At 47.6% G+C, this 23,530-nt stretch overlaps 1 protein-coding gene across 4 annotated transcripts in view; it reads right to left on the bottom strand.

The window, feature by feature from the left end:
• Positions 1 to 23,530, bottom strand: part of PIGG (phosphatidylinositol glycan anchor biosynthesis class G) — a 327,814-nt gene that overhangs the window by 217,578 nt on the left and 86,706 nt on the right. For 3 of the 4 annotated variants that reach the window (XM_033916790.1, XM_033916782.1, XM_033916800.1), the window contains one exon: positions 6,302 to 6,514. In XM_033916790.1, coding sequence (XP_033772681.1) covers positions 6,302 to 6,514 — 213 coding nt within the window. Of the gene's footprint in view, positions 1 to 6,301; positions 6,515 to 23,530 lie in introns of those variants that run through there. The other variant, XM_033916796.1, reaches the window with a different exon arrangement.

Genomic DNA, 23,530 nt, shown 5'->3' with positions numbered 1-23,530 from the left:
ACTTAAAGCATTACATATACGGAGACAATATATCCATCCTAATCCCCTTAAATGACTTCACAAAATGAAATTATAGATAACCTCTCACACACAATGATAGAAATCGAAAAATGGACTACCAACTTCAAACTGAAACTAAACACAGAAAAGACAAAAGTCTTTTTGACAAGCCCCAATGACAAAATAACCAGAACATCGTTAATAATAAACGACCATGAATACCCAATCTCCAAAACCATAAAAATATTGGGTATCACACTAGATACACACTTAACCATGGCTGACCACACAAACTTACTGGTGAAAAAATGCTTTTACACGCTGTGGAAACTAAGGACTATTAAAAAATGCTTCAACACAACATCCTTTAGATTACTGGTGCAGTCGCTGATCCTATCTATCCTGGACTACTGCAACCTGGGTATCCCAAAAAAACAGTACAAAAATTAAGAATAGTGCAAAACACTGCAGTTCGCTAGATTTTCGGACTGAGGAAAAAAGACCATATTAGCCCCTACTACAAAAAATTGCACTGGTTGTCAATGGAGGCGCAAATACCGGTCAAGTTTGCATGTATCTGTTTCAAACAGGTCTGGGGACTAGCACCTTCCTACCTGCTACCACACTTCATGCTACACAATCCCACACGAACAACCAGAAACCGAAACATCTTTACATACCCAAAGATCACAGGCTGCAAATACAAATCCTTTCTGGATAGAACATTCATGTTCCAAGCAAGCAGACAGCAATCTTGGCTGGGAAACTATATAAATAGAGCCAGGCAGACTTACGACGCATTTCGAAAATCAATTAAAACCGTTCTATTTGACAAATTCATCACCTAAACAGATGTCCTTCACTCACTATGATATTTCCCCTTTGCAAACCTGATGTAATTTCTCATGTAACTCCTATTTCTTATATAACATTTCTCTTCTTGCATTCTGTAATTCGCTGATTGTCCGGCCTTCTTTCAATGTGAACCGCCTAGAAGTCATTTGACTATGGCGGTATAGAAAAATAAAGTTATTATTATTATTGGTCAGGACTGGGATTTTGGACTTGTGATGTGGGAATAGTGAACGTTAACAGATAATGGTCAGAGAGGGTAGGGAGGTATTGCAGAATTTGGTGGTCGAGCAGTTGGAGGAAAGGATTAGCATAAGTTTTGACGGTCCCTGGCTTCTTGAATCGTAGAAGGGTAGTTATGATTACCTCTGAGTAAACTTTCTGTGCCAAGGCTATGTGCTCAAGAGCCAAGTTATAAACCAAAGTGTTCCAGATCCTCCAGGGCAATTGGCCCCTATGACAGAAGTATTGGCAGTACAGGTAGCCTGAGGTATCTGTCCTGTTGAAGCCATACTAGATCCGCAAACCATGGACAACATGGTTAATCTGGCACCACTAGAATCACCAATTGAGATGAGTTGCTATTTCTTGAATAAACTAGCCCAGTGTTCTCAACTTGGTCCTGGATTACCCCATTTCCAGTCAGATTTTCAGAATATCCACAGTGAATATGCATAAACTTGATTTGCATACACTGCCTCCATTATATACAAATTTTTTTCATGCACATTCATTGTGGATATCCTGAAAACCTGACTGGCAAGGGAGTATTCCATGACCGAGTTGAGAAACACTGATCTAGCCTACCATTGGCCATGGAGGAAACATATACAACAGCTCCTCTGTTGGCCAAGGGTGGACAAGAATGTCTATGCCAGTGCTTCCTGGCACAAATCTTGGGCTGAAGTAGCAACGTATGTTCTTGTTGTCCGCTGGCGTCATCAGGTTGCTTGCCAGCTTTCTCCAAAGCTTCATAATCTTGTTGAAAGCACTCTGGGACAGCGATCACTCCCCCAGGACCAGGGTCTGAGAAAGTTGGCTTGAACATTGTTTATTCCCACTACATGAGCCGCTGATATAACTACTAGGCAAACATGAGTATATCTTTTCCAGTTTAAGATTCATTCAAGGAGGTCCCTGGAAGAGAAAGGAACTCCCTAGCTTTCCCCTAGATGTGGTTGAGGCAAAAGTCCCGGGGAAGCTAACTGCACTTGAGCTGAGAAAGAAAGACTGTACAAGATAGGTAGGTGAAACATTAACTGCATGGGTTAAGGACTGGCTTGGAGGTAGACTTCAGAGGGTGGTGATGAACGGTACCCTCTCCGAAACGTCGGAGGTGATTAGTGGTCATGGGCCCGATCCTATTTAACATCTTCGTAAGAGACTTGGCTGAGGGACTTCGAGGTAAAATTACATTATTCGCCGATGACGCCAAACTATGCAACATAGTAGGCAAAAGCACAGTGCCCGACAGTATGACGCAGGACCTACTCTTACTGGAACATTGGTCAAAAACTTGGCAACTAAGTTTCAATGCCAAAAAATGTCCTTACATGCACCTTGGAAGCAGAAATCCATGCAGAACTTACACCCTAAACAGTGAGACCTTAGCAAGGACTGCAGCAGAACGAGACTTGGGAGTGATCATTAGTGAAGACATGAAGGCTGCCAATCAAGTGGAGAAAGCTTCATCCAAGGCTAGACAAATCATGGGTTGTATCCGTAGAAGTTTTGTCAGCCGAAAGTCCGAAGTCATAATGCCGTTATACAGATCCATGGTGAGACCTCATCTGGAATATTGTGTACAATTCTGGAGGCCACATTACCAAAAAGATGTACTGAGAGTTGAGTCAGTTCAGTGAATGGCCACCAGGATGGTCTCAGGACTCAAGGATCTTCCGTATGAGGAACGACTGGGTAAACTGCAGCTATACTCACTCGAGGAATGCAGAGAGTGGGGAGACATGATTGAGACGTTCAAATATGTCACGGGCTGTATCGAGGTGGAAGAAGATATCTTTTCTCTTATAGGACCCACGGCAACAAGAGGGCATCTGTTGAAAATCAGGGGTGGGAAATTTCATGGCGACACCAGGAAGTACTTCTTCACCGAAAGGGTGGTTGATCACTGGAATGGTCTTCCACTACAGGTAATTGAGGCCAGCAGCGTGCCAGATTTTAAGAAAAAATGAGATAGGCATTGAAAAAATGAGATGGGTCATTAGAGTGGGCAGACTTGATGGGCCGTGGCCCTTTTCTGCCGTCATTTTCTGTTTCTATGTTTCTATGGTAAAACAGTTACTGAAAGCTTAGCTGAGGGTATTTGGGCTATATGTGTGGACCAGCTTTGTTGCATATGGAGGCCCCAGAAGGAAAATAGGAGATAGGGAACTGAATGGAAGGACTGACCAGTTTGCTGATAGAATCGGCTGGAGGTAAGATTTTCCTATTGGGAAAAATCTGCCTTTATTCTAATGTCTGACAAGAGCTGTGGATTGAATGTTGCAAAAAAAACTGTTTCTTGGACTATAATAAAGACTGTTTGGGGCATGGCAAGCCCTACTGAGAATATAAACTAAAAGTAGTAGGAAACTTGAAAAACAGCTGTTTCTTTGGAAAACAAACCATTAATAATAATAATTTTATTCTTGTATACCGCCATACCCAGGGAGTTCTAGGCGGTTCACATCAATTAATTAAGATCCGAGGTTACAAGCGGATTTACAACATTTTGTCTGAGTTACAAGCAACGATGTAGTTGAGGTTAGAAGGGAAGGGAGAGAGAGAGAGTCAAAAAGGGGAGGGGAGGAAGAGGAAGAGCAGTAAGGGGGGAGGAGGTGGTTTCGGTTCATTGCAGGAGGGGGGGAGTTAAGGTCCTGTTCATGGAATAGGTGAGTTAAGTAATTTTCTGAAGCCAAGGTAGGTAAGGGCCTCGAGCACAATTTGGGCTAGCCATGGGTTCAGCTTAGCCGCCTAAAAGGCGAAGGTTTTGTCTAGGAATCTTTTGAGATGACATAGTTTTAGGGAGAGGAAGGCGAACAGCTGAATTCTGCGGGATTTCTTATTGGTACAATCCAGAATGAAGTGTGGATTGATGTATCTTGGCGATAAACCAAATACTGTTTTGTAGCAGAAGCAGGTGAACTTGAATAGGATTCTGGATTCGAATGGCAGCCAATGCAGTTTGTGGTAAAAAGGGGTGATGTGTTCCCATTTGTTCAGGCCGAAAATGAGGCGGACGGCGGTGTTCTGGATCATTTTTGGTCTCCTGATGGTTAGGGAGACTTGTAAAAAAACAAGCTCTTCTCTGCTGTTTAATAAAAAGCTATTTTTGCTCTGAACACTACACACTGTGATGCATGTGTTTGTGTAAAACTTCTAAGCACCGTGCCCTGCTCGGTCACACCAAGCTATTGACTGAAGCTAAAATAAATTAAAAAATTAAATCAAGCAACTGACTGAAGCAGGCCTACAGTCCTAGCCTCAATCCTTAATTACCTATACGGCTTATTCAGCAATGGAACAAGTGCTCTGATTTTACAACTAGACTTCAGCAGTGCTTTTGATCATGAAATAATGCTACACTGACTAGATGCAATAGGACTTACAGGAAGAGTAAGGAACTGGATACAGGGTTTCCTAACAAAGAGATCATACCATGTGGTTAGTGGTGGGACATACTCAAACTCCTGGAAAAACCCCTCGGGAGTACCACAAGGTTCACCACTATCACCTACACTATTCAACATCTACATATCATCCCTAGGACACTTACTGCAAAAGCTAAACTTAAACTACTACATATATGCAGATGACATTTCCATTTTAATCTCAGTGAACAGCATAACAAACAAAACCTCAGAATACATTTCTCATATTATGACCGAAATAGAACACTGGACAGTCAACTTCAAACTGGAACTAAACACAGAAAAAACAAAAATCTTCCTTGCAAGCCCAACAGACAAAATTACCAAAACAATACTACACATAAAAGATCACGACTACCCAATTACTAAAACAATAAAAATATTGGGAGTCACATTAGACACACATTTGACAATGGTTGAACACACGAATATAGTGGTAAAAAAGTGTTTCCTGACATTATGGAAATTAAAGATCATAAAAAAATACTTCGATCCATTATCATTTAGATTATTAGTGCAATCACTAGTGCTTTCTACACTGGACTATTGCAATATCGTTTATATGGGTATACCCAAAAAACAGTGAGGAAACTTAGAATTGTTCAGAATACAGCAGTCCGCTTGATATTTGGATTGAAAAAAGGTGACCATGTTAGTCCCTACTACAGACTGCTGCACTGGCTGCCAGTCGAGGCACGAATAATATTACATTACTGATTTCTATTCCGCCTCAACCTTACAGTTCTGTGCAGATTACAAAAGAGACATCTGGACATTTACAGGATGATTACAAAGAGACTTCTGGACTTTTCCAGAAGAGTTACAAGAAGAAGAACATTTCCAGAGGAGTTACAAGAAGAATGGTGTAGTATAGTTTAGGGAATGGATACGGCAAGGAGGATTGGGCTATTCCAGTGGATATACAATTCGGGATGCTGTACAAATAGGATAATGTGCAGTTTCAGTATAGATGCAGTTAGGGAAGCAGTTGACAAGCTTTGGCTTTGAGGGGAAGGGTAACTGGTGAAGAAGGGAGGATGCTGGTTTGGGGACTAGCTCCTACATACTTGCTATTTCACTTCGTATTATACAGCCCTATAAGACAAAACAGAAACTGCAATCTATTTGCATACCAAAGCATTACCGGCTGTAAATACAAAACCTTTCTGGATAGAACTTTTATGTACCAAGCAAACAAACAACAACACTGGCTAGACAACTACATTAATGGAGCTAGACTGACCTACGACGCTTTTAGAAAAGTCATAAAAACTGCCTTATTCGACAGATATATCACCTAAACAGTAACTACACCAAACACTAAATCCAATTCTATTATTTCTAACATGTCCCCTCTGAAATTCTTAACAAACTGTATGTTATATTGTAATTCGCTGCATTTTAAGATTCTGCATACTGTAATTTCACTGACTATCTGCATATTGTAACTTGCTGATTGTCCAGCTCTCTTCAATGTGAACCGCCTAGAAGTCGCACGATTATGGCGGTATAGAAGAATAAAGTTATTATTATTATTATTAAAGCTGTCTGGATGAAGTTATCCAGATCACTTTGACCAGCAGCAGACTTGATCAAAGTAGTGCCATTGAACACTGGATAACTTTAGTTCTGGATAACTTTAGTTCTTGCCACCCTGCAAACTATCGGTCTCTATCACTTTACAACATATTTAACCATATCTTAATCAACCCATTTTCAAATCCGTTTCATGATGCAAGTCCATGCTAACTACTACTTCTCAAGCAAATTATGGGTCACAGCAACAGTTAAATGCTTACCTTTCTCATATGCAGGCATATTTTCCTGCAGTAGTCTGCTCAGTTGAAATCCATTCAAATGCAAGAACCTTAGCTGTTCTCTCAAAGTTCTCCCCTCAACCACAGGCAGTATGAGCTTCCCCAAACTATTTCTAGAAATTGGCAGCCCAAGACTTACTGCCAAGGTGGGCGCTAAATCTGTCTGCTGTATGAGCTCCAGAGGTCTGTCATATCCTAAAATAAAACAAATTAATTTAAATTAAAGTGAACAGATTAATTACGCTGATATGCTAACTAGAAAGCACAGTTACTTACCGTAACAGGTGTTATCCAGGGACAGCAGGCAGATATTCTTTACGCATGGGTGACGTCACCGACGGAGCCCCGGTACGGACCTTTTTAACTAGAAAGTTCTAGTTGGCCACACCGCGCATGCGCGAGTGCCTTCCCGCCCGACGGAGGAGTGCGTGGTCCCCAGTTAAGATAAGCCAGCTAAGAAGCCAACCCGGGGAGGCGGGTGGGACGTAAGAATAACTGCCTGCTGTCCCTGGATAACACCTGTTACGGTAAGTAACTGTGCTTTATCCCAGGACAAGCAGGCAGCATATTCTTTACGCATGGGTGACCTCCAAGCTAACAGAGAGGGAGGAGGGATGGTTGGCCATTAGGAAAATAAATTTTGTAACACAGATTGGCCGAAGTGTCCATCCCGTCTGGAGAAGGCATCCAGACAGTAATGAGTAGTGAACGTGTGAACTGAGGACCAAGTGGCAGCCTTGCAGATTTCCTCGATGGGCGTGGAACGGAGGAAAGCCACAGAAGCAGCCATAGCTCGGACCCTGTGGGCCGTGACAGCACCTTCCAGTGAGAGACCAGCCCGAGCATAACAGAACGCAATGCAGGCAGCAAGCCAGTTGGACAGCATCCGTTTAGAGACAGGACGACCTAGACGGTTAGGATCGAAGGTCAGAAAGAGCTGAGGGGACGAGCGGTGAGCCCTGGTACGGTCAAGGTAGTATGCCAGGGCATGCTTACAATCCAGCGTGTGCAATGCCTGTTCCCCAGGATGAGAATGTGGTTTAGGGAAAAAGACAGGCAACACAATGGACTGGTTGAGGTGAAAAGCCAAGACCACCTTGGGAAGGAATTTAGGATGGGTACGCAGAACCACCTTGTCATGGTGAAAAACAGTGAACGGTGGATCGGCGACCAGTGCATGCATCTCACTAACCCTCCTGGCAGAGGTGATGGCGAAGTTTGAGCGAAGTTGTGGCAAGAGGCTCAAAAGGGGGTTTCATGAGGGCTGATAAAACCACATTCAGGTCCCAGACGACAGGAGGAGGCTTCAGAGGTGGTTTGACATTGAAGAGGCCTCTCATGAATTGGGAAACCAGCGGATGAGCCGTGAGAGGTTTTCCGAGGATAGGCTCATGAAACGCAGTGATGGCACTGAGGTGGACTCTGATTGAGGTAGACTTGAGGCCAGCGTCGGACAGAGAGAGCAAATAGTCCAGTACAGTTTCCACCGCTAATGAGGTGGGATCGTGATGATGCAGTAGACACCAAGAGGAGAACCTGGTCCACTTCTGATGGTAACATTGGAGGATGGCCGGTTTCCTGGAGGCATCCAAAATGCGACGGACAGGCTGAGACAGATTCTCTGGAGAGGTCAGCCCGAGAGAAACCAAGCTGTCAGGTGGAGCGAAGACAGATTGGGATGCAGTAGAGACTGACGTTGCTGCGTAAGTAGAGTAGGAAACACAGGAAGAGGAATGGGCTCCCTGGAGCTGAGCTGAAGCAGGAGGGAGAACCAGTGTTGGCGAGGCCACCGAGGAGCGATGAGAATCATGGTGGCCCTGTCCCTGCGGAGTTTGGCTAACATCCGCAACATCAGAGGTAGTGGAGGAAAGGCATAGAGGAACCGATCCGTCCAGTCAAGCAGGAATGCATCTGGGGTCAGACGATGAGGAGAGAAGAGTCTGGAACAGAACTGGGGCAGCTGATGGTTGTGAGGCGCTGCAAAGAGGTCCACCTGCGGAGTGCCCCAGCGAGCAAAGATGGAGTGGAGTGTTGAAGGGTCCAGAGTCCACTCGTGAGGTTGAAGGATGCGGCTGAGATTGTCGGCTAGGGAGTTCTGTTCGCCCTGGATATAGACAGCCTTGAGGAAGAGATTGCGGGCCGTGGCCCAGGTCCAGATGCGTAGAGCCTCCTGACAAAGGAGGCGAGATCCGGTGCCGCCTTGCTTGTTTATGTAGTACATGGCGACTTGATTGTCTGTGCACAGGAGAAGAACCTGGGGACAGAGAAGGTGCTGGAAGGCTTTGAGAGCATAGAACATGGCTCTGAGTTCTAGGAAATTGATGTGATGTTGACGCTCCTGCGGGGTCCAGAGTCCCTGGGTGTGTAGATCTCCTAGGTGAGCTCCCCACGCATAGGGGGAGGCATCCGTGGTTATGATCATGGAGTGAGGGGGTAGATGAAAGAGTAGACCCCTGGAAAGATTTGAGGAGTTCAACCACCATTGAAGAGATTGCTGAAGAGACGATGTCACAGAAATGGGATGAGAAAGAAGATCCGTGGTCTGCGACCATTGGTTGGCAAGAGTCCATTGAGGTGTCCTGAGGTGGAGTCGTGCCAGAGGAAACACATGTACCGTGGAGGCCATGTGGCCCAGGAGGACCATCATCTGTCGGGCAGGAATGGAGTAATGAAGGAGCACCTGACGACAGAGGTGGAGCAGGGTCCGTTGACGATCGGAGGGGAGAAACGCCCTCATTAGTGTGGTGTCGAGAACTGCTCCAATGAACTGAAGTCGCTGTGTAGGAAGCAGATGCGACTCGAACCCCAGGAGATGGAGGAGCGAGATGGTGTGATGCGTGGCTTGTAGCACAAGCGGCGACGTAGGAGCTTTCACCAACCAATCGTCCAAGTAGGGGAACACCTGGAGGTTGTGAGACTAGAGGAAGGCCGCCACCACAATAAGGCACTTGGTGAACACCCTGGGCGATGAAGCGAGGCCAAAAGGTAGCACTTTGTACTGATAGTGACGGTGCTGTATCTGAAACCGTAGGTAGCGACGTGAAGTCGGATTGATTGGGATGTGAGTGTAGGCCTCTTTGAGGTCCAGGAAACATAGCCAGTCGTGTTGAGAGAGAAGAGGGTACAGCGTGGCAAGGGAGAGCATTCTGAACTCCTTGACCAGACACTTGTTGAGGTCCCTGAGATCGAGGATGGGACGAAGGTCTCCTGTCTTCTTGGGAACCAGGAAGTAGCGGGAGTAGAATCCCTGACCCCGTTGGGCCGGAGGCACCTCTTCGATGGCATTGAGAAGAAGGAGGGATTGGACCTCCCTCAGGAGGAGGGGGGTTTGGGGGGAGTGAGAAGCAGACTCTACGGGAGGATTGTTTGGTGGAAGAGTTTGGAAGTTGAGAGAGTAGCCGTGGCGGATGATGTTGAGGACCCATTGGTCTGATGTGATGACCTCCCAACGGCTGAGGAAGATTTGTAGACGTCCTCCGATTGGTTGAGGAAGAGGCAACGAGGGAGGCAGACTGGCTATGCCCTGGAGAGAGGAGTCAAAAGGGCTGAGAGGGTTTCGAAGGAGGGAGAGGCTTGGCAGGTTGACTAGACTGAGAACGAGCCTGAGTGTGTTAATGTTGTTGACGGGGCCGCCTAGGTTGCTGTGAAGGCGGATTGAGGGGTCTGGCAGAGAATCTGCGCTGATACGAGGACTGTGGTCTGTAAGGGCGAGTAGGTGGAGCCTTTTTCTTAGATTTAACAAGGGTGTCCCATCTGGTCTCATGGGCCGAGAGCTTCTGGGTGGTTGAGTCTAGGGACTCCCCAAAAAGTTCATCCCCAAGACAGGGAGCGTTGGCTAGACGGTCTTGGTGGTTGATGTCCAAATCAGATACCCTCAACCAAGCCAGGCAGCGCATGGCAACGGCCATGGCAGATGCACGGGAGGTGAGCTCAAAGGAATCATAAATAGAGCGCACCATAAATTTCCGCAGTTGAAGAAGGCTGGAAGAGCGGGACTTTGCTGGAAGAGCGGGACTTTGCGTTCCGGAATGTATTTTTGAAGGGCGGACAGTTGTTGTACCAGATGTTTCATGTAAAATGAGAAATGAAATGTGTAATTGTTCGCCCTGTTGGCCAGCATTGAGTTTTGATAAAGGCGCTTGCCAAACTTGTCCATCGTCTTGCCTTCTCTGCCAGGAGGGGTGGAGGCATAAACACTGGAGCCCTGAGTTTTCTTCAAGGTAGACTCAACCAGGAGAGACTCATGGGGCAGCTGAGGTTTGTCAAAACCCGGGATCGGGATGACCCTGTAAAGGCTATCCAGCTTACGGGGGGCCCCGGGGACAGTGAGTGGGTTCTCCCAGTTCTTATAAAAAGTTTCCCGCAGTATGTCATGTACGGGTAACTTGAGAAACTCCTTGGGAGGCTGTTCAAAATCCAAGGCCTCCAGAAAGGCCTGGGATTTTTTGGAGTCAGACTCTAGAGGGATGGAGAGAGCCGCTGACATCTCCCTGAGGAACCTTGAGAAGGAGGATTGCTCAGGCTTAGAAGTGGTATCGGGCGCTGAGGGCTCCTCGTCCGATGACGAAGCGTCCTCCTCGGTACCGGGAGGGGAGTCTTCCCATAGGTCCGGGTCCCTGACATCAGTGTGCGCATGTCGAGATATCGGGGTGGAAGGCTCAGTATGGTGGGTCTTAGACAGAGACTTGCCAGAGCGCACCAAGACATTACCGGGAGAGGAAGATCGGTGCTGGTCTCGGTCCCGGGAAGAACGGTGCCGGTCTCGGTCCGGGGAGGACCGGTGCCCCACCTGGTACCGAGGAGGATCGGCATCAGCGTGGGTATGACCTACAGGGTGGGCACGAAGGTGTTCAGCCGAGAGAATCGGCATGGAAGAGTTAAGGGGCACCGATGGGGTGGATACTGGTTGGACGGCACGAGGCTCGGGCCGGTCTGGTACCGAAAGGAGCGGTGCCAGGAGGGTCGGTAACAGGTGCTGGAGTTGTTGTTGCAGCTGTTCCTGTAATTTGTCTTGGAGGATGGTCGCGATGCGGTCATCCAGGGGTTGCACCGGAACCGCTTTTTTCTGCTTCGGTTCCTTAGGTGCCGCTCCACGCCCCGGCGATGAGGAGGCCGATGACAAGGCACTCACCGAGATCGGGGCGGAGCGTTTCCGGGGTCGGCGTGAAGCCGGTAGGGCCGGTGTCGCCACTGTGGCCGGAGGGCGCTCAAGGGAGGTGGAAGGCTTCTTAGCCGGCTTACCTGGCGCCAGCGACGCCGATGAAGGATCGGGCGTCGTCGAAGTGGTGGGTGCCGATTTTGGCGGTACCGTAGTCGACGGAATCGGCTCCATAGCAGATGTGGTGCCGAAGAGGATGTTCTGCTGGATTTGTCGATTCTTCGGAGTACGTTTTTTAAGAGTGGCACAGCGGGTGCAGGAGTCCGCCCGATGCTCAAGACCCAAACACTGAAGGCACCAATTGTGTGGGTCAGTGAGGGAGATCGGGCGTGCACACCGCTGGCACTTCTTAAAACCGGCTGCGGGGGCATGAATGGAAACACGGCCTCCGCAAAATCAAACCCGGAGGCCTGTATGGTGACAACAGGCCCCGCCGGGGCTGGATCGAAAATAAAGTTAAAAAAAAACAAAATTTTTTTTTTTTTTTGAGAAAATGAAATAAGAAAAAACCTGAAGGGCAAATGAGAAAAAATAAGAGAAAATCGCGAGCGGGAAGGCAAAAAGTTGGATTCAACGGTCGTTGAATCCGTCTTCTTCGCTCCGCGGAAACGAAGAAACTGGGGACCACGCACTCCTCCTTCGGGCGGGAAGGCACTCGCGCATGCGCGGTGCGGCCAACTAGAACTTTCTAGTTAAAAAGGTCCGTACCGGGGCTCCGTCGGTGATGTCACCCATGCGTAAAGAATATGCTGCCTGCTTGTCCTGGGATAATAGGCAGAGCCATGTCCATGGTAACAGAAATGGCTGCCATGCTGCAAACATATACAATCAAAAATATAACGTACATTGCAAAACCTAGTCAGCTTGAATAGAGCTAGATCCTTTGTGCTCCGGGCTCACATCATTTTCTAGCTGCACCTCACCGCCCACTCTCATAATGGTCAGGCTGAGGAGGAAGGTGGCTAAGATGTAAGCAACCTAAGTTCCCTGATTGCCTGTCTCTTAATTCTATGAATCTTCACTTCAAGTCAGGATTTCCAAAGCAAATGCAGCATTCTGTATGCAAGCTTTAGCCTCGTAGCTTACACCACCCCACACAATCATATCCATAGAAACAAAGAACATGGCAATATAGTCAAACCTCAGTTTACAAGTAACACAGTTTGCGAGTGTTTTGCAAGACAAGCAAAACCTCGAGCAAACTGTAACTTGCAAACCGAGCATTGACTCGATTTGCGAGCCCCCACCCGACCCGACCGCGGGAACCAGCAGTATTGCTCCCCCCGAGGCCACCGGCGCTGCTTCCTCCCTTCACGATCATCTCCTCCCCATCTACTGACCGGCCCTATCCTTACCCGTGTGCCGCCGGAGTTAGAAATGGCCTGCCGCCAGTCTGCTGCTGAGCCTTGAGCATCTGCGCATGCTCAAGGCCTTCTAGATCTCACCCTCACCAAGATTCTCATGAGGCTTGAGATCTCATGAGAATCTCGGAGAGCGTGAGATCCAGAAGGCCTGAGCATGCGCAGATGCTCAAGGCTCAGCAGCAGACCGGCGGCAGGCACTTTCTATCACCAGCAGCGCAGGGATAAGGACAGGGCCAGTCAGGGAGGGAAGGAGGCGATAGCAGCGCCGGTGGCCTCGGGTGGAGCATGAGAGTTGGGGTACGTCCAGCAGGAGTGAGCCATCACCTAAGAGTCCCAGCAGAGGGGTAGTGGCATCCGGGTGGGGGGGTGGGCAGCATCCAGGAGCGGCAGGGCCAACAGTGCCTAGTCGGGCTCTGTGGCGGCGGCGGTTTGCTTACAGCCAGCACCCTGGAGCTGGGGCGTACCATCACCACCCGCACAACCCGCAGTGAGAGGCAGTGAACATTAGTGAGGCAGCGAACAGCAGCAGAGGAGAACTGGAGGAGCCGCGAGGATAGGTCTGTGGCAGAGGCAGCGGTGGAGGCGTAATTAAGATTTTGGGGATGTGGAACGAATTGTTCTAGTTTACACTAACTCTTATGGGAAAAGCTGCTTTGCTATACGAGTGTTTTGGTTTACGTGCATGCTTCTGGAATGAATTATGCTCGTAAACCAAGGTACCGCTGTATATTAATACAGCTTACCCAGTCTGCCCATCCAAACCAGCTATCCATTCTCTACAATTGTTTCATCTCCCTTAGAGAAATGTTCACATATCGATATCAAATGTTTTTTTTTTAAATTAATCTCTAGAAAAGAAAGTGATGCAATTATAAGAAATAAATTACATTACATTACATTACATGTAAACAACAAAACGTTTCCTTGATTTACTCATGAAACAAAAGATACCCACAAAAATGTGTATTATAACTGAGGAATAAATTAGGACACCTCCACATATCCTCCCACTTAAAGTGGCTCAAATCACACACAAGTGTATCACATCAGGTCCACATTATTAGAACATTGTTACTCAGCATTTTGAAGGAGGTTTGCCCTATTTAAACCTCAGACATTTAGCTTGGTGTGCTCATGACTACTGTGTTGACAGCGAACACCATGGTGAGATCAAAAGAGCTGTCTGAGGCCTTCAGAAAAAAAGATTGTAGCAGCTTATAAGTCTGGTAAGGGATTTAAAAAGATCTTAAAAGAATTTGACCATGGTCCGGAAAATAATGTACATGTGGAGGACCCAGGTCTGGCCATCCAAGCAAGTTGACCCACAGAGCAGACCGCAAGATGCTAAACGAAGTCTCAACCTCTAAAATGTCATCATGGGACCTACAGCAGGCTCTTGCTACTGTTGAGAAAAATGCATGCCTCTACAATCAGAGACTGCACAAATTTAACTTGCATGGGAGGTGTGCAAGAAGAAAACCTTTGCTCTCTATAAGAAACATCAAGGCCAGACTGAAGTTTGCCAGAGAGAACGTAGACAAACACCAGGAATTCTGGAATAGTGTTCTATTGACAGATGAGTCTAAAATTGAATTATTTGGACACTAGACAAGAGGACATGTTTAGTGTACACAAAAATACAGCATTCCAGGAAAAGAACCTCATACCAATTGTGAAGCATGTAGGTGGAAGTGTCATGGTTTGGGGATGCTTTGCTTCATCAGGACCTGGCCAGCTCACCATTAAAGAATCCACTATGAATTCTACGGTGTATCAGAGGGTGCTTTAGGAACATGCAAGACCATCTGTAAGAAAATTAAAGCTGAAGTGGAACTGGACCTTGAAACACGACAGCTGAAAGAATTCTGCATTGAGAAGTGGGCCAAACTTTCCTCAGACCGATGTCAGAGACTGGTAGATGGCTACAAGAAGCGTCTCACTGCAGTTATTTCAGCCAAAGGGGGTAACACTAGCTATTAGGGTGTAGGGTGTCCTAATTTATTTCTCTGTTAGAATACCTATTTTTTTGATATCTTTGTTTCATGAGTAAATCAAGGGAAATGTTTGTTGTTTATCTCCAATTACATCACTTTCTTTTCCAGAGATAAATATAAAAAAAGATGTGACATTGATATGTGAACATTTAAGAAAGAACTGAATATTTCATGGGTTGTCCTAATTTTTTCACATGACTGTAGTCTTTTTTTTAACTTTGTAGATTATATGGATTCTTGATGTGAAGGCTGTTGTGATGCTGTATGAACTTTTATTAAGGAAGCGGCATGCCCATGAGGAAACCTAATGGTGAAACGGTTGGGTAACCGTCAGGCTTGAGTTAAGTACTTCTTCTCGCATATACTATACACACAACTGTTTATGATACGTCCTAAGATTTCTGATTTAGTTCAAGATATCATTCATGGCAGACCAATGATGAATGCACCACCCTAGTAAGGGCACAAATGAAAGATTAGGTTTCTTACCTCTGCTAATCTTCCTTCTTGTAAATCTCCTCTGGAGGCTGAACTCGTGGGATCTTGTATCCTCTTTAGCCTCAGCTGCAGGACTAATAAAACTTATTCCCTCCTATCTAGGCTATCTGCCTGGTAGTTTCCTGTCATGCTCAGTTTGTTGAAAAGCCAGTGATATCTAGTGCAAACAGAAAAAGAGAAGAGAGGTTGCAGGAACTCCCGCTACCAGTCAATTCTGCTCGTGAGTACCTTAAACACAAGGAATCATGGCCAAAAAAAAGCCAATCGTTACTTTATATATATATATATATATATATATATATAAAAATAAGAAATAGACATTTGAACATGTACAATTTGCAAAACAGATAAATCCACGTAACGTAGACACAGCCTGAAATGCAGATGAGGCCCCACCTAGAAACCCCGGCAACCCTTGAACACAACTTCAGGGAACATGAAATTCTTAGCGAGTCTGGTCAAAGACAGTAATCCAGCTTATCAATAACTAAAAAGGCAATCTGCAAATCAGAAAAAAACGGATGGGCGGGAATTCAGCCTCCAGAGATTTACAAGAAGGAAGATTAGCAGATGTAAGGAACCTAATCTTTCATTCTTATACAATCCCAATTCTCAGGGGGGCCCGATAAGCTTGCCGCCAGAACGGAAGCACCAAAGGCTGCATCACCCCTAGCTGCCACATCAAGCTGGTAAAACCTGGTAAAGGTATGAAGCGAAGCCCACATAGCCACCCTAGAACATATATAGGGGAAAGCACCCTCCAGGGATTCATGGAAAGGTTAGACAAGTTCCTGCTGAACCAGAACGTACGCAGGTAAGGCTAGACTCAAATAGGGCACTGGTCTTAGACCTAAGGGCCGCTGCATGAGCGGACTGCTGGGCACAATGGACCACTGGTCTGACCCAGCAGTGGCAATTCTTATCTTCTTATAGGTATGAAACGAAGCCCACATGGCCGCCCTTCAAATCTCCTGAGGCGAAACTGCCAGAGACTCTGCCACTGAGGAAGCCATGCCTCTGGTAGAGTGAGCCTTCACCCCAAGGGGAGGCTTCTTCCCCGCTGAAACATAGACACTGGAAATGGCCACATATATTCAACGTGAGATGGTAGCCTTAGAAGCAGACAGAGCCTGCTAGAACAAAGAGATGATCCGACAGACGGAAATCATTAGTGGCCTCCAGGTATCTCAAAAGGAGATGCCGTACAGCCAGAGGCCGCAAAACATAGTCCTTAGACTTGGAACCAGAAGGAACAAAGGCTGGCAGCCGAACATCCTGGTTGACATGGAAAGAGGAAATCACTTCTGGAAGAAAGGAAGGCAGTCTTCAAAATCACCACAAAGTGATGCGAAAAAAAGGATCTCCGCACGACAAAGCCTGAAGCTCCAACACTCTCTGTGCCACAAGAAAAACAGTCTTAATAGTAAGCTCTTTCAGAGAGATGCCATCCAGGGGTTCATAGGGCGGACGAGTCAGGGAACGTAGGACCAAATTCAGGTTCCACGTTGGACACAGTGGTCATAAGGGAGGTTGCAGCCTCCAAGCTCCCCTCAAGAACTGGACAACCTCCGGGTGAAATGCCAGAGAACCCCTGAATGAAGAGGGACCTAAACAGGAAAGTCCCGCAATCTAGACAAGGAGAGAAGAGACCACCATACACTTCCTGAGGCTAGCCTGCAGGAAGTCCAGAACATGAGCCACCTCCAGGCATTTGAGTAGGCCGATACAGTTGATTTTCGCTTGCTCTGAAGGAACGTGGCGACTAGTGCTGCCCCATTCACAATTCAAATCAGTTCACCGATTCAGTTTGGGTGAATTGATTCGGATAGATTTAAATTTTTTTAAAAAAATTGGCTTCCCGATTTGGACCCTCCCCCCTTGCCCCCTAAAGCAGGAGCGGCATAGCTGCTCTTGCTGGCCGGCCACTGCTGCATCTGCTTTAGAGGGCGAGGAGGGAGGGTCAGTCGGGAAGTGCTGCTGTCGGCTTCCCCCCTGGCCTCCCCGAAGGACTGCACATCCCCCCCAGGAAGGCCTCCGTGTTCCCCCTGGCCTCTCTGCACCGTTTATCTTATAGCTTCAGCCTGCAGCGAAGATCGCGGTTACAGCATCTTTGCAAAGTGCTTTAAGCTGTTTCCTCCGCCATGATCCTGCTTCTGATGTCAGAGGAGGGGCGGAACCGCAGCAGATGAAACAGCTTAAAGCACTTTGCAAAGACGCTGTAATTGCGATCTTCGCTGCAGGCTGAAGCTATAAGGTAAACGGTGCGGGAAGGCCAGGGGAGAACACGGAGGCCTTCCTGGGGGGGGAGTGCGCAGTCCTTCGGGGGGGGCAGTCCTTCAGGGGGTGGGACAGGCCTTGGGGGGTGCAGGTCTTCAAGGGGGAAACAGGCCTTTAAGGGGGGGTGGAGACCTTTAATGGGGGGACACGCCAGGGATGGTGGCATAGGCCTTCAGGGGGGACAGGCAGGCCTTCAAGGGGGAGGATAGGCCTTCAGGGATGAGGGTACAGACCTTCAGGGGAGAGGGGAAGACCTTCAGAGGGGATAGACCTTTAGGGGAGGGGGGCCCTGGTGTAGAAGTACACGGAGGGAGGGAAGGGGGGGTTCAAAGAGACGTGCATATGCCGGATTTTGGGGGGGGAGGAAGAAATAATGGGTCTAAAAATAGAGGAGAGGAAGAGAGATGATGGACAATGGGATTTAGGGAGGGAAGGAACAGAAAGGGAGCGAAGTTGGACACAAGGGATGGTGTGGAGGGGGGGATAGAGATACTGGATAGGAGGGTAGTTGGGAAAATAAAGGGAGAGATGGTGGACCCTGGGGTGGTGGGGAAGGAGGGAGAGATGCTGGATGAAAGGGTAGTTAAGAAAAGGTGGATCTGTGGATGGAGACAAAAAAAAAATAAAGATGCCAGACCTCCGGGGGAAGAAAGGGAAACGGAAGGGGAGGACAGAGATGGCAGATGGATGGTTAGAACGGAGAAAGAAAAAAGAAGGAGACCCTGGCAAGCAAGTTATCAAATGACAACCAGAACCTGGGACAAACAAGATTTGCATAATGACCAGACAACAAAAGGTAGAAAAACTAATTTTATTTTCCATTTTGTGATTACAATATGTCAGATTAGAAACGTGTATCCTGCCAGAGCTGGTGTTAGACCGCAAACGTGAGCTAGGATTTAAGAGAGAGAGGAAAAGTCTTTTTTGTTTGTTTATTTTGTTTACACCACAGCACCAGTGTGGTTAGGAGAAGGCAAAGGGGGTGAAGAGGCTATAAAATAAACCCACCAGGATGTTTGAAAAAAAGACAACAACACCCAATTGGGCAGGAAAATCGAATTGAATCGAAAAACCAATTCAGTAGGCTGAATCGAATCAAATTTTTTTTTCCTGAATCGGGCAGCACTAGTGGCGATAACTGCAGAGGAATAACCCCTGACCCTCAAGGCCGCTTGCTCAAGCACCAGGCCGAAAGACCAAAGCGGTCCAGAACATGAAATGCAATCGGGCACTGCGTGGGCCACCTCCGATGGCAAGGAAGATGCAGACCCCTCTCCGAGCTCAACCTCACAAGGTCTGTGTATTAAGGACTTCTGGGCCAGTCTGGAGCCACAAGGATCACCAGACCCTTGTGAGAGGAAATCTGGCACAGCATGCACCCTATCATAGGCCATGGGGGAAAGACATACAGAAGTCCCCCTTTGGGCCAAGGATGAACCAGAGCGTCGAGTCCTTCGCTGCCAACCTCCTGTCGGTGGCTGAAAAACCTGTCTGCCTTCCTGTTCTTTGAAGACGCCATCAGATCAAAGTTGGGACAACCCCAGCGGCGCACTATGACCTCGAATGCTAGCCCGAACAGGGACTATTCTCCCTGCTCCAGAGCCTGACGACTGAGAAAGTCTGCCTGAACATTGTCTACACCGGCCACATGAACCGCGGACAAAGCCAACAGATGAAGCTCCGCCCAAGCAAAGAGCATCTGAACATCCAAGCCCAGCAGGGGACTCCTTGTGCCCCCTTGACGGGTGACATAGTCAACAGCAGTCGCATAGTCCAAGAACACGGACGGCCTTCTGGTAGAGTCTCCCTTGAAATCTTAGCAGAGCTAACCGGATCGCTCGCAGCTCCAGTCAAATGATTGACCATTTGCTCTCCCTCGCCATCCAGCAGCCCTGGACTAGTACAGACATGCAATCTGCTCCCCAGCCGGAAAGACTCGCGTCCGTAGTCAGGGTCACCCAGTCCAAGACACGCAGAGGAAGCCCTTTGTTCAGAGTGACCGGGTTCAATCGCAATAGCATATTGCTGCACACCACAGCCAACCAAGGCAGCTTCACCCCCCAGCACATCTCTCTGGGGATTCCACCGTGTCAGAAGTGATAACTGAAGAGGACATAGGCGAGCTCTCGCCCACGGAGTCACATCTATGGTCGCCACCATGAGACCCAACACCCGCAGATACTGGGACCGCTAACATGTCCTGAATCTAATTCCTGAGTTTGAGTTTTCTGGATTCCAGAAGAAATATCCGGTTCATCTCTGTGTGGAACTGGACTCCCAGGTACTCCAAGTCCTGCGTCGGCTCAAGATGACTCTTCTTCAGATTGATCACCTATCCAAGGCTTTCCAGCAAAGACACTACTTGGCAAACCACCAAGCGGCCCTGCGCCACAAGGGAGCTCTGATCAGCCTGTCGTCAAGGTACGGATGTACGAGTACACCCAGTGATGGCAGATGAGAAACCACCACCACCATGACTTTGGTGAATAATCTGGGCGCCGACGCCAAACCGAAAGGTAGTGCTGCAAACTGGAAATGCCTCCCGAGAATATGAAAGCTCAGGAACCTCCAATGATCCAGAAATATCGGGATATGGAGATAAGCTTCTGTGAGATCCAAGGAAGCCAAAAACTCCCCAGGCGCCACTACTGCCATTACAGAATGCACCGTTTCCATCCGGAAACGCGGAACTTGCAGGAATGCATTTACTGCTTTCAGGTCCAGAATCGGGCTAAAATCTTCAGAGTCTTTCTTTCACACAATGAAGTAAAGCAAGTATATCTCGGAGTCCAAGTCTTCCCTTGGGACCAGCTCTATGGCCGCTAGATTAAGTAACCGGCGCACCATAGTCCGCACCTTGCTGGCCCAGTCCGGTTTCCCTTGGGAGAGAACAGGAAAAAGTCTGCCGGCGGCCATAAGAACTGTAGTTGGATGAGGTCTAGAGCCAGGAAGCACCTTAGGCTTACGGTCCTGCATACTGGCCATAAGGTCATCCAAACGCAGAAGGAGACCACAGCAGGCGCAGAGGACAAAGCAGGTACAACACACAACCAGGCATACACAGAGGGTACAGAGAACACACAACCACGCGCCACTAAAGGAGAGCAGAAGGAGGACACAGCGGACACCAGCACTAACCAACACAGAACACGACAACATTAGTCAACACTGGTCAAACTACTAATAGGGAAGTAGCAAGCAGCAAGCAGCTAATAGGGAAGTAGCAAGCAGCAAGCACAGAAGAAAACACACACACACAAGCTTGCCTTTGCAAAGGAGCCTTAAGAAAGAGCCGGGAAACTCGGTCGCCCAGCAGAGCGACTTAGAACAAAAACTATGAGTCCTAGTTTTAGCTAGCTACACAGCAGGTCACACATTCTCACATACTACACACCTAGAGGGGGAAACAAGCACTCGCAGGTACCAACACAGCACCACCATCAGACTCACAACAAACAGGAAGACAGCAGACTGGAAGTCAGAAATCATCCAGTTGACAGAGACAGAAGATTCACAACAAATCACTCAGACAACTCAGAAGGGAAGCAAGAAATGGAAGCCCAAGGAAGTCAGAAGATGAGCTTTCCAATCTTCTGTACCGGCTGCAATATGTATGACTACCTCCCTTCGGGGATTCGGGCATACATTTGCAGTCGGTGCATGGAGCTGGATAGCTTGAAACGGCAAGTCCGGCTACTAGAGGAGACAGTGATGGAACTAAAAGAACTCCTCACCTTTGAAGATAGAATTCGCGAACAGGAGAAATTTCTAGTGGAGTTCAGTGCAAATGAAGAGGTCAAGGAATAGAAAGATTAATCGAGGAAGCTCACCAGCAACATGTGGAGATCCTAGGGCTGGAGAACTGTACCCGAGCAAACCAGGAAGATGGCCTGGACGAGAGGAGAGAAGATACCCCTACAAATTCAGAAGAGACTGAAGCTGAGATAGGGGACGACCGCACACCAGGAGAAAGAGAGAGAACGCATGAAGACGTACCCCCACACAAAGAGCCGAAATCAACTTCAAGCGTATCGTAGGAGGAAGAAGATTGGCCCTACACCATGGACATGGATTTACGACCCCAAGGAACCTTCAAATAAAGAAGATGGGCATCATCGTAGGAGACTCCATTATACATCATGTGTACAGCCACACCGCAGGAGGGAGAGAGGATAGAATCATCACCTGCCTGCCTGGAGCAAGAGAGAAGGATGTGGCCAACAGGATCTCCAGGATCATAGACAGCGCAGGGGGAGAGGACACTGCTGTGCTTATCCACGTGGGAACCAACGATGTGAGCGTACGGAAGTATGACAGGGAAGAGATCAAGGGCCAGCTCCGCTCACTCGGAAGAAAACTGAAGATCAGGTAGGTGAAGGTGGCTTTCTCCGAGATCCTCCCAGTACCAAGAGCGGATAGAAAGAGACAAGGGGAATTGCAAGCGATCAATGCCTGGATGAGACGATGGTGCGAAGAGGAAGACTTTGACTTCATGCGCAACTGGACGGCGTTCTGGGGAAAAAGCAAGTACTACAGAAAGGACGGACTACACCTCAACAAGGAAGGAGCAAGAGTATTGGCATAGAAACATAGAAGATGATGGCAGAAAAGGGCCATAGCCCATCAAGTCTGCCCACTCTAATGACCCATGATGAGGGCCTTCGAGAAGGCTTTAAACTAAAGGACAGGGGAAAGCTGACAGTCAACCACCAGTCGATGGCCCAGATGACAGGATGCCCTGAAGAAGGAACTACGGACAACTACTCAGACACGGGAGGGGATGACCACAAAGCAAATAAGGGAGACAATGCAGGAGCAGAAAAGGATACCGTGAAAGAAACAGTAGAGACTGCTAAGCTTAGAAAGTTCAAGAAGGTAACACAAAGGGAACTCAAACGTATGTATACGAATGCTAGAAGTCTGAGAAACAAAATGGGAGAATTAGAGACAATAGCAAGACACGATGAACTGGAAATCATTAGCATAACAGAAACATGGTGGAATGATGAAAACAAATGGGACACAGTACTACAGAGATACAAACTATACAGAAGAGATAGAGTAGGGCAGAAAGGAGGAGATATTGCCCTATATCAGGGATCTCAAAGTCCCTCCTTGAGGGCCGCAATCCAGTCGGGTTTTCAGGATTTCCCCAATGAATATACATTGAAAGCAGTGCTTGCACATAGATGTCATGCATATTCATTGGGGAAATCCTAAAAACCCGACTGGATTGCAGCCCTCAAAGAGGGACTTTGAGACCCCTGCCCTATATGTTCAGGATGGAGTAGAAATTGTTAGAGAGGCTACGACGGAAAGGACAGAGAAGCTGGAGTCCCTCTGGATCAAGATTCTTAGACACAATGGTGCAGACACAAAAATTGGCCTTTACTATCGAGCCCCAGGACAGACGGAGAAGACAGACTCAGAAATAATAAAGGAAATTAAACAAGAATGTAAGAAAGGTAATGTAATAATAATGGGAGACTTCAATTTCCCGGGGATAGACTGGAACCTAGGAACCTCGAACTGCGGCAAGGAGGCCAAGTTCCTGGAAGCACTAGGGGACTGCTTCCTGGAACAAATGGTGGGAGAACCGACGAGAGGAAACGCCACCTTGGACTTGGTCCTAAATGGCATTACGGGACCGATAAAAGAAGTAGAAGTTACGGTCCCGCTGGGGACGAGCGATCACAACATGATCAACTTTAAACTTGACATCTGGAAAGGGAAATGTACCAAAACCTTAACCACGACCTTAAACTTTAAAAAGGGAAGATACGATAGCATGAGAGCCATGGTGAAACAACAGCTCAAGAAAAAGATGGACACAGTTAAAACGGTAGATCAGGCATGGTCCCTACTGAAAAATACTATCACAGAAGCACAAAATCTCTATATTCCGCAGATTTCCAAAGAA

This window comes from Geotrypetes seraphini, chromosome 1 (assembly GCF_902459505.1).
Source record: "Geotrypetes seraphini chromosome 1, aGeoSer1.1, whole genome shotgun sequence".
Taxonomy (NCBI): Eukaryota; Metazoa; Chordata; class Amphibia; order Gymnophiona; family Dermophiidae; genus Geotrypetes; species Geotrypetes seraphini.
The sequence above is the reverse complement of the archived record's forward strand: the minus strand, read 5'-3'. Positions and strand labels throughout refer to the sequence as shown.